Source organism: Castor canadensis, chromosome 7 (assembly GCF_047511655.1).
Source record: "Castor canadensis chromosome 7, mCasCan1.hap1v2, whole genome shotgun sequence".
NCBI classification, from domain to species: domain Eukaryota; kingdom Metazoa; phylum Chordata; class Mammalia; order Rodentia; family Castoridae; genus Castor; species Castor canadensis.
The window spans coordinates 138,850,538-138,861,944 of NC_133392.1; the positions used below are offsets into that span (position 1 = coordinate 138,850,538).

At 44.2% G+C, this 11,407-nt stretch overlaps 1 protein-coding gene and 2 pseudogenes across 1 annotated transcript; 2 read left to right on the forward strand and 1 right to left on the reverse strand.

The window, feature by feature from the left end:
* The first annotated feature begins 1,628 nt into the window (after nucleotides 1–1,628).
* LOC109692974 (small ribosomal subunit protein eS7-like) lies at nucleotides 1,629–2,841 on the forward strand (annotated as a pseudogene).
* Nucleotides 2,842–6,637: 3,796 nt separating this feature from the next.
* LOC109692996 (SH3 domain-binding glutamic acid-rich-like protein 3 pseudogene) lies at nucleotides 6,638–8,549 on the reverse strand (annotated as a pseudogene).
* Nucleotides 8,550–9,139: 590 nt separating this feature from the next.
* Nucleotides 9,140–10,055, forward strand: LOC109678734 (cleavage and polyadenylation specificity factor subunit 5-like). The gene is made up of 2 exons (XM_074077966.1): nucleotides 9,140–9,530; nucleotides 9,568–10,055. Exons 1-2 carry the CDS (start codon nucleotides 9,170–9,172, stop codon nucleotides 9,888–9,890), a joined length of 684 nt encoding a protein of 227 aa, XP_073934067.1. The 5' UTR covers nucleotides 9,140–9,169; the 3' UTR covers nucleotides 9,891–10,055.
* Nucleotides 10,056–11,407: the final 1,352 nt, after the last annotated feature.

Consider the following 11,407-nt stretch of genomic DNA (forward strand, 5'->3'; position numbering starts at 1 on the left):
CTAAATTTGATTATATGTTCAATTCCAGAAATATAGTGATTAAGGGGATAGTTTCCAGAGCCAGAAAGCCTGGGATGGAATTCCACCTCCACCATTTAAGTAGCTAATGACCTTGGGTGAATTATTTAACCCCTGTATCTCAAGTTCTTCCCTAGGGATTGTAAGAATTAAATGAATATACTGCCTAGCCCAACACTGTCATTTTTTTTTTCATTATGGTCACCATTATGAATCACCAAGAACTTACTAAATGCCTTTTGTTTACTATGTGGCAATTCTCACACCACTGCTTCACCTCAAGTGAGGCACTGGGACCATCCTAAGGCAACTGGCCTTAAGGAACAGTCAAATGGCTTACTAAAGACTCATGGCACCAGCTGGGAGACATCTTGTGAAGTTGAAGTTCCGTCCTATTGGATCAGGTATCTGTTCTGACACAGTGAACTCTGTATGGTACTATTTCTGCCATAGTCAGACCTTATGGGGTCCAGGAGTTAGGGTATGGAATGTCTTATTAATACTCCAATAACCCACTCGTAAAGTTTTTGCTCCATTAGTATTTGTTTAAAAGTCAGTTAACTACAGAAGAAATACTTCCACCAGGGCAAACAATGAGTCCATTGAACTGGAATTTTTCTAGCCAGTTTGGTCTCCCTTTTCACTGACCCAGTAACATATGGCCCTCTAGAGGCAGAGCGATCTATCCTATCAATGGAAATAGGAGTGCTGCTGTTGCTTGATGGGTCAGGAAGGAATATGTCGGAAACCTCCAGAAGTGACTGGGACTACCTCTAGTACTGCCATATTCAGGAGTAAAAGTTCTAAAGGGTAGAGCATTAGGGCTCAGTTTCTCTAGGAATAAAGGTTTAGGTCTTCCCACCAGATAACTTAATCCAGCACCTCAATAGTGGTAGGAGAGGAACATGGGATGTTATCATGCAAAGCTGACCAATGAGGACCATGTTAGCCTTTCAGGTTTTCTTCCTTGCTCTATTGTGTATTTATTTATAGATATCAACCTGTTTCATCCCCCAACATTTTCCCTAGTATGTAAGGTGTGCTGTTGGTAACTTAACAATTTAATCTTTAAGTTACATTGTTCAGGTGCAATTGTAACTGGACTAAATCAAATATCACCTAGAGATGGGTACATGAGCAGTGGGATTTGGGGGGGGGTCTCTTGTTTTAGGGAGGGGATTAGATTCCTCACAGGCCAAAGGGATGAATTGGTGTAGATGCGCTGAGTTGGCTTTCAGAGTCCACTCCAAGTACTTCCTCCTGCATAGGCTGTGGAGATAAACCTGGTGCTTCCCAGGTTCCCATGCAGCTACTGTTCTGCATGGATCTCTCTCTCTCTCTCTCTCTCTCTCTCTCTCTCTCTCTCTCTCTCTCTCTCTCTCTCTCTCCCCCTCCCCCTTTCTCTTTCTGTGTGTGTGTGTGTGTGTGTGTGTGAGTGTCGGCTGTGGAGTTGCTGCCCTGCTGTGGTGGCTATTCTCTGACCCATCTCTAAGCCCACGCACTAGCTTTGTGGGTGTCAAGAGGCACTCATAGAGGCAGTGGTGACTGAACTGTGAGTTCTAGTGTCTAATTGTTAGCTTCATGGAGGGCAAAAACCAGGAGTAGCAGCAATGGAGGTGGCTTTCTGAGTCTTAGATTGCAGCCATAATTGTGTATGTGTGTAACCACCTTTTTTTTTTTTTTTCTGTTACTGGAGTTTGAACTCAGGGCCTCATGCTTGCTGGGCAGGCGCTCTACCACTTGAATCACTTCCAGTCCTGTTTTGTGTTGGGTATTTTCAAGATAGGGTTTTGTGAACTATTTGCCCAGTCTGGTCTCCAACGGAGATCCTCCTGATCTCTGCCTCCTGAGTAGCTAGGATTACAGGCATGAGCTCCTGGTGCCCAGATGCCCATTTTTTAATTGGGTTATTTATATTTTTGTAGTTGAGTTGTGAGACTTTATATATTCTGGATACATGTCTCTAAACAGATAAAAGGTAGTACCTCTTATCCAAAATGCTTCGGACCAGAAGTAGTTCAGACTTTGTGTTTTTTCAGAGATCTGGAATATTTTCATATATGTAAGGAGATATCTTAGAGACAGGACCGAGGTGTAAACATGAAACTCATTTCTGTTTCATAGACACCTGATACACATAGCCTGAAGGTAATTTTTGTACATTTTCAGTGGGCCTAAGTTTGACTGCGTAACAGGAAGGCAAGCAGGCGAATGAGTTTGAGTCTAGCGCCTCCTAGGGGCTCACGGAGCTGGACATGAATTCAGACAGCTATGGAGCTGAACAGCAATTGAAGCTGGCAGTGGCTGGCAAGGTAACATCATTTTTGTTCCAGTTCCTTAACTGAAATCTTTCCAGAAAACTCAAGACAAGCTAGTGTGTAAATTAAAGAAAAAGTTTAGTAGGAAGCATGTTTTTATTGCTCTGAGAGAATTCTGCTAAGCCAACTAAAAAATGCCATATGAAAAATAAACAGGGTTGGGTATATAGCTAGCATCTGCCTAGCATGTTCAAGGTCCTGGGTTCAATCCCTACCATGGTGAAATTTTTTTTAAAAATCAACTAAAAGAAAAAAATAAACGGAAGTGCCTGACTCAGTGTGACACACCTGTAATCCCAGCACTTGGGAGACTGAGGGCTTGGTCTTCCTAAGTGAAATTGTGGGCAAGAGGATCCATGTGAAACTGGATGGCTGCCAGCGCAGAAAGGTTCATTTGGGCACAATGCAGCAGAACAGTGGGGAACACAGCTGAAACCATTTCTGGTGTCTATAAGAAGATCATGGGCAAATATGTTAATTTGAATTCCCAGAGTTTCAGTTGTAAATAAAAATGAGCCTGATGTGGTAGCTCACATCTATAATCCCAGCTATATAGGAGGCATAGGTAGGAGGATTGAGATCCAGGTCAGGGGCTGGTGGAGTGACTCAAGTGGAAGAGCACCTGCACAGCAAGCATGAGGCCATGAGTTCAAACTCCAATAATGTCAAAAACCAAAACATTGCACGTCTAAAGCCCACTATTTGACTGCAGGTGTGGCTGAAGCTTTACACAGGCGCAAAGCCCTGAATTCAAACCCCAGTCCCATCAAAAAAAAAAGGGGAGTGGGGATGAAGGAGAATGGTGGAGGGGGTGAATTCAAGTGTGGTATATTTTATACATTGTGAGAACCTTTGTAAATGTCATAGTGTACCCCCACCCAGCCAACAATAAAGGGAGAAAACAAGAGGTACAGGCCACCCTCCTGGAAAAAAAAGAGAGAGAGAGAGAAAAGCACCACACGCTGTCTGAAAAATAACTAAAACCAAAAAGGCCTGGAGACATAGCTAAAGTAGTAGAGTGCCTGCCTAGCAAGCATGGGGCCCTGAGTTCAAACCCCAGTACCACAAAAAAAATAAATAAAAAGAAAGGAAGAAAAAACCCACTAAAATATCATTTACAATTTAAAAAATCTAATTCCCTGTATTAAATCCCTGTCTGGGGCTGGGTGTAGCTCACTGGTATAGTGCTTGCCTAGCATACACAAAGCCTTGGGTTTAATCTCCACTGCTCAAAAAATAATAATAATCTCTTTCTGCTTAAAATAATTAGTGGTTTCTGTTTCCTCTGCCTGTCCTGACTGATCACACCCAATTTAAACCCTGAGAGTAAGGGTATGGTATGTCACTTTACTAACTCTGATGCACAGCCAAACTATAACGATAAGGAATTTCTAGAAAGCCAGAATTTAAAACATTTGTGAGACCAACTGATGCCACTCCTTCATTTGACAGAGAAGGAAACTGAGGCACAATGAGGAAGACCCAGAAAGCATGAAGCTACATGCCTGCAACTCCTTCAGCCTCTTCCAGAAACCAGCGCACCTGAGCTCATCCTACTTCATGAAATCTCCGCGATCTAGGTCAAGTAAATGCTGTGAGGCCAGCTCTGCCAACCTTACTGGAACTGGCTGGAAGAGGACTTGAGCCCGAGCCAAATGCTGCTGTGAGCAAGCTAGACGTGACAGAAGCCAACCGCCTGAGTGAGACTGTCCGGTGCAGGAGACAAAGGCTGGGGAGCAAACCCAAAGGGCACAGTGCCAGAGCACAGGCCTGTCACAGTTCCTCTGCTCCAAAGACCTGCTTGGGGCAGCTGACAGCTTCCCCTGGTGACTTCACTTCATCTGTGTCCTTACTGTGACCCCATTACATCACTTCGTCAGAGCCTGGCTGGCTCTTCTTTGCACATCTGAAAGATGTGCAAACGTGGCCCAAACATGGCCACTGACTTTCAGGAGATCATATAGCCAGATCAAAAAAGAAGCAATGAACCCAGCTCTGAAACTCCAGACATCACACTTTTCCCACTCTGCCATGGCTGTCTCCCGCACTGAGAGAGAAGGCTTCATGTGGGTGGAGAGCGACAACGTGAGAAGACGCTGACTCTGTGACTGTGTTCTGAGGCCTGAGTTGTCATCAGGACCATCAGGCACAGGGGAGCTGGCCCTCCTCCAGGCCTGGACTGAGGGCACCACTCAGCTTCACTTTTGGGGTCTGCCGGGCGTGTGATTTGGAGGTAGTTCTAGATGTGGACTCGGCTCCCTGCTTTGCCATTCCTCGCACCTGCTTTTCAGGAAATGCATTCATTGCTCACTGATGCTGGCGGCTGTTCTGTTCCAGGATTAGTCTGTTTGGTGCTGCCAGATTACAGAGTGCCCGAGACTGGATAATTTATAAAGGACAGCCATTTCTTACAGTGCTGGAAACTGGGAAGTCTAAGGTAAAGGGGTCCACATGTGGCAAGGGGCTTTCTCACTGTGTCATGCCATGGGAGAAGGGGGAAGGACAAGAGAGTATGATCACGTGCGTGCACTGAGAGAAACAGACCGCAAACTTGCAGCCTCTAGTCTTACAATAAGCATGATTCCATTCATGAAGGCGCAGGCCACGTGACCTTAACAGTGCTCATTGGACCCCACCTCCCACCACTGCACACATGCTTTTTGGGGACACTTCCAGACTATAGCACGGGCAGTGCTATACTGTCTGATACCCACGGACAGTGCTCCAGCAGTGGAGCTGGGAAAATTCACCCATGAACACTTGGCACCTGAAACCATCAGGGCGAATTGGCTTTCTTCTCTCAGCCTTTAACCCATGATGGCAGGGAAAGGAGCCACCAGAAAGGGGAGAAGGAGGCCCTGGAGTGACTAGAATCGTGGAAGCCAAGGCAGGGAGAGGTTCTGGGAGAGAAGCATATCAGCAGACACTCAAGACGGCTCAGGCTGGCCCAGAACTGGATTTGTCATGAGGAAAATAATTGGTAACTTTAGATAGAGAGCAATTTCAGACAACAGCCTAGAAAATTGATTTCCTTCTGCGGAGGAATAAGTGGGAGGTGAGAAGGTGGAGGCAAGACAGCTGTATACTAGGAAGTGAGCTTGTTTTTTAGTGGAAGAGACTTAAACATGTTCTGAGATACAGGGAAACGATAGACAGGGAGAGAGTGACAGTATAAGAGGGAGGGGAAGATAGAGGGAAAGTCACAGGCACTGGCAGAGGGGTCAGCCATGGGCCTAAGGGGGCCCATCTCTGTCAACTTTCAGGGAAGCCGGGGGCAACTGTGAGATCTAGTTGGCTGACAATGAGAAAATATGAAACACCTGATACAGAACCAATGGTCTCCTCCTCTGTCTTGCTGTGCAGTCCTCCCAGCCTGTATGTGACCTCATCTTAGGATGTCACGAGGCTAAAGAACTCAACTGCTGCTGGAGAAATTAAAAGCAAACCCACACTTTCCTGGAATTCCAAACAAGCAAAGTCTGCTTTCTCCTGGTGCTTCTAAGCTGAGAATATGGAGGCTTGGATCTTCCAATGGCCACTATGTGAACAGATGGGCTGGTGTTAAAAGCTAATACTCACAGGATCCATGGCTTACTCCTTAATCTCAGCTATTCAGGAGGCAGCGATCACAGTTAGAGGTCAGCCTAGGCAAAAATTTAGTGAGACCCCTGTCTCAATATGCTGTGCATGGTGGCCTGTGCCTGTCATCCCAGCTGCACAGGAGACACAAATAGGAGGATTGCTGACCAGGTCCACAGTTATTAACTCAAGACCCTATTCTAAAAATAACTAAATCAAAAAGGGCTGGATGCATGGCTCAAGTGGTAGAGCACCTGTCTATGAAGTGTGAGGCCCTGAGTTCTAACTCCAGTACCCATGAAACAGGAAAGCAGAGCTGAGAAATAGAAGGCAAAAGGCAGAGACATCATTTAGCTACACCAAATGACATTATGTGTGTGTGTGTGTGTGTTTGGTGCTGGGGGCCAAGCCCAGGACTTCACATATGCTAGGCAGGTGCTCTACCACTGAACTATGCCCTCAGCCCACAGCCTTCAGATGATATCGTTCTAAAGCCACGATGTAGCAATGTGTAAGTCCCTGCACTTTGGTTTTGGTTTTTGGTTTTTGGTTTTTTTGCCAGTGGAATGGGTACTTAATTGTCTCTAGTATGCTCTCAGGGAGGGGGTTACAGGGCCTTTTGCAGAACTCTGGCTAATAGAATGAACAAAAGTGCCCATCCATCAGCCAGTGCCAGGCAAGGAGGCAGGAGCCCCAAGGCCTGGCTGAGGACAGCCAGACAGCATTGGGTTTGTTACTTATGACAATTTCTGAGACTAGTGGGTAAGAAATGTTGCCTTTGAATGGAGGAGAGGGGACTTGCTTTAGGAGAAAGGAACTCCAAGAAGGTCAGGAATGACAGGGAATTGGTCACAAGGTCCTTTCAGGACTGGTGAGGTCTGTGAAGAGGAGGCGATATAAGTCCAGTGAAGACTGTGGGCCCCCTCGCTGTACTCAGGCCAGCATCAGGAACTCCTGCAGTGTCTTCTGTTCCATGGCCTCCATGAAGAACTCACAGTCCCGCCAAAAAAACACAAGAAGAAATGCTCAACATCTCTGGCCATAAAGAAATGCAAATCAAAACCACACTAAGAGCTGGGCACCAATGGCTCACACCTGTAAGCCTAGCTACTCAGGAGGCAGGAGGCAGATATCAAGAGCATCGCAGTTCAAAGCCAACTTGGGCAGAGTTAGCAAGACCCTACCTTCAAAAAACACACTGAAAAAAATGGGCTGGTGGAGTGGCTCAACGTGTAGGCACTGAGTTCAAACCCCAGTGCAAAAAAAAAATTAAGATTCCACTCACTCCTGTTAGAATGGCTACCACCAAGAACACAAACAATAGCAAATGTTGGTGAGGACATGGAGAAAAAGAAACCCTCATACACTGTTGGTAGGAATGTAAGTTAGTACAACCACTATGGAAGTTTCCTCAAAAAACTAAAAATAGAACTGCCATATGATCCAGCAATTCCACTTTTAGGGATATACCCAAAGGAATGTAAGTCAGGTAACAGTAAAGTCACCTGCACTTTACTGTTTATTGCATCATCATTCACAATAGTTAAGCTATGTGAATAGCCAAGATGCTCCACTACTGGTGAATGGATTAAGAAAATGTGTTATTTATACACAATGGAATTTTATTCCGCCATAAAGAAGAATGAACTTTTGTCATTTGAAGATAGAACACCATTTTATGTGAAGTTAGCCAGGTTCAGAAAGCCAAAGGCCAAAGGGTTCATGTTTTCTCTCATATGTGGAAGATAAGCCCAATACAAATATAAGCAATACTATGAAAAATAGGTCATGCTAAGAGAGGTCACTAACAGGAGAGGGAGGGTAAAAGAAGGAAGTTACAAAGGTGAATATGGTTGATGTACTTTCTATACAAGAATGAATATAGAATTTTTAAATCTGTTGAAATCACCATAAGAAAGGGACTAAGGTAAAAAGGAGAAAAATAGGAGATGAACCAATTCAGTTTATAATACATATATACATGGAAATATCACAATGAAACTCCCTGTATAGCTATCTTAAACCATATATATATATATATATATATATATATATATATATATATATATATGCCTTTTTTCAAGAATGGAGAACAAGAAGGCAAAACAGGTCCTGTCTGGGGTTATCACCAGGGGGAGGTGAGAAAATATAAGAAGAGGGTGTAAGGGGATGAATATGATGGAAATATTCTGTACTCATGTGAAAATGGAAAAATGAGACCTGTTGAAACTATTCCAGGAATGGGGGTAGGGGGGAATAAAGGAGAATGATGGAGGGGGTGAATCCACTATAATATATTGTAAGAACTTTTGTAAATGTCACAATGTACCTCCAGTACAATAATTAAAAGAAAAAAAAAAGCTCACAATCTCTACAGTACTGGTCTCAGTTGACAATCTGGGGTGCAGTGGCCTTGGGACTGCCCCCCCAGGCTCAAATCTCATCCTACAAGACACTGTCCTGGGAGATGTCCACTAGCCGGTATTGGATTTGCTTCCCATCCAGGATGCAGGCCACCTCATTCTGCTGGGACTTGATTTTTTAGGAGCCAGTGACAGATGTGCTATAAACACAAAGGTCACACGTGCTGCAGGCAGGTAGAGGGGTGCTGGGAGCAGAAGCTGTAAGAAGCATGAAAACCCTTCTTTTTTCAGGCAGTTGTTTTTGCTTTGCTTTGTTTTGTTTTTGGTGGGATTGGGGTTTGAACTCAGGACTTCACTCTTCAAAGCAGACATTCTACCACTTCAGCCACACCTCCAGTCCAGACCCTTTTATTTTTATGTCATAGGTTATCTTTATTTATTTTTGTCTATGTTGAAATGCTTATTTTTTAATTATTGTTGTACTGGGGGTACATTGTGACATTCATCTAAGTTCTTACAAGTTATCATAGTTGAATTCACCCCTTCCTTATAGGTTATCTTTTAAATTATTGGTCTGGCAAACTAAAAATGCTGAAACCCTGTGTCATCCACTGGGGTTGTTTGGGTGTGAGGTTGTTGTTGTGTACCATGTGCCGACTGCATCCCTCCGAAGTTACACACTGTCCTAACCCCCGTTCCATGGGATACCACTCTATTTGGAGAAGAGATCTTTAAAGAGGTCATTAAGTCAGAATGTGGTCATTACTCTTGCTCGTTCTTGTTAATGGCAGGCAGTGGCTACTGAGCGGGAAGCAGACAACCGCTGCCTGCACGGGGCAAGTCTCCCCCTTTCCGCTGCTCTCTGTGTCCTCCGGTGCTGAACTCGCCAGCATGTCTGTAGTACCGCCCAATCGCTCGCAGACGGACTGGCCCCATGGGGTCAACCAGTTCGGCAACAAGCACATTCAGCAGACCAAGCCCCTCACCCTGGAGCGCACCATCAACCTGTATCCTCTTACCAATCATACTTTGGATACAAAAGAGCCCCTCTGTGAGAAGGACAGCTCTGTTGCAGCCAGATTTCAGCGCATGAGGGAGGAATTTGATAAAATTGGAATGAGGAGGACTGTAGAAGGGGTTCTGATTGTACATGAGCACCAACTACCCCATGTTTTACTGCTACAGCTGGGAACAACTTTCTTCAAATTACCTGGTGGTGAACTTAACCCAGGAGAAGATGAAGTTGAAGGACTAAAGTGCTTAATGAGCTGGTGGAGTGGCTCAAGTGGTAAAGCGCTTAATGACAGAGATCCTGGGTCGTCAAGATGGAGTTCTGCAAGACTGGGTCATTGATGACTGCATTGGTAACTGGTGGAGACCAAATTTTGAACCTCCTCAGTATCCATATATTCCTGCATATATTACAAAACCTAAGGAACATAAGAAGTTGTTTTTGGTTCAGCTTCAAGAGAAAGCTTTGTTTGCAGTTCCTAAAAATTACAAGCTGGTAGCTGCACCACTGTTTGAATTGTACGACAATGCACCAGGATATGGACCCATCATTTCTAGTCTCCCTCAGCTGTTGAGCAGGTTCAATTTTATATATAACTGACTTCCTGCACAGATGAGAAGTTAAAGAAGCCGTCTCTGTGAGCACAGCTATACAGTGTGGAAGAATAAATGTGGTAGAAGTTTTTTTGGTTTTATCTCTTTCCCAATCCCTAAATTGCCACCTGTTTCCTATGGTTTGAATAGTAAAGTTAATATGAACAACTAGATAGTGGTGTAAACAAATGTGATAGTGTTTATTAACTTTTGGTTCTACTTACACTTTTTTGTACAACATTAAAGAAAGTGAACTTCTTTCTAAAAAAAAAGAATGGTCATTAGAGTGGACCCTAGCCCAACATAGCCGGCGTCCTTGTAACCAGAAGAGGTTAAGGTGAATGGAGAGGGTAAAAGGAGGGTGAATATGGCCTACGTGCTTTATATATGCTTCTGAAGAAAGAACACTGAAACCTGCGGGAATCATTTTAAGTAAGAGGGAGAGGATGAGGGGAAATGACGGCAGGGATGGACTGAACCAAGGCACATTGAAAGCATATATGGAAATGTCATAATGAAACCCCCTGTACAACTAGTATATGCTAATAAAAATGTTTTTCTCTAAAGAAAAGATTATGACTTAGGACACAGACACACAGATGGAAGACCATGTAAAGACAGGTACAAGATGGCTATCTCTATCACACAGAGAAGCCTCAAAAGAAACCCAGCATGCCGACACCTTGGGCTCAGACTTCCATATTCAGAGCTGTGAGGAAATAAGTTTCTGCTGCTTGAGTCACCCCATTTGTGGTACTCTATTATGGCATTTGCATTCCTTTTACAATCTGACCCTTCCGTGAAATCTACAATCTTGGGGATCTCATCTCAGTGTACTGTGGGTCAGTTTTGTCTTAAAAATGGGTAAGAGGAAGCACATATGCTTCTTTCATATTTCCTAAGACAAAATGGAGATTTAATCAGTATTCACTGAAACCTAGGGATATAGAAAAGTCCCCAGAAGGATCTGTGGGGAACTCTGTATTAAGAAAGTACTTCAAGCCTGGTGCCAGTGGCTCACACCTGTAATTCTAGCTACTCAGGAAGCAGAGATCAGGAAGATTATGGTTCCACGCCAACCCAGGCAAATAGTTCCCAAGGCTCTATCTCGAAAAATCCCATCCCCCAAAAAAGCTGGCAGAATGGTTCAATTGGTAAGAGTACCTACCTTGCCAGCATGAAGCCCTGAGTTCAAACCCCAGCACTGCTGGAAAAGAAAAGAAGGAAGTGCTTCAACGCACTGATCTTCTCTCAATGCTAAAGCCAAAATTGAAATCAAGGTTCATTTGGACCGAATTGGCTGCACAAGGACTATTTTCCTTCCTAGTGTTTAGTTTGTAAACAGGAATCAACATTTCCTGTCTTTTTTCCATTTTTTACTTCATTGTTATCTTTATTACAGTCCCACTTAACCTGGGGAACATTTCGCTCTGCCTCCTCTGTGGGATGAAGTTAGCTTGCAGATGGGGGCCGACCACATTAGTCCTCTGATGTTGAGGAATCCTACTCAAGGCCCGTGTACTA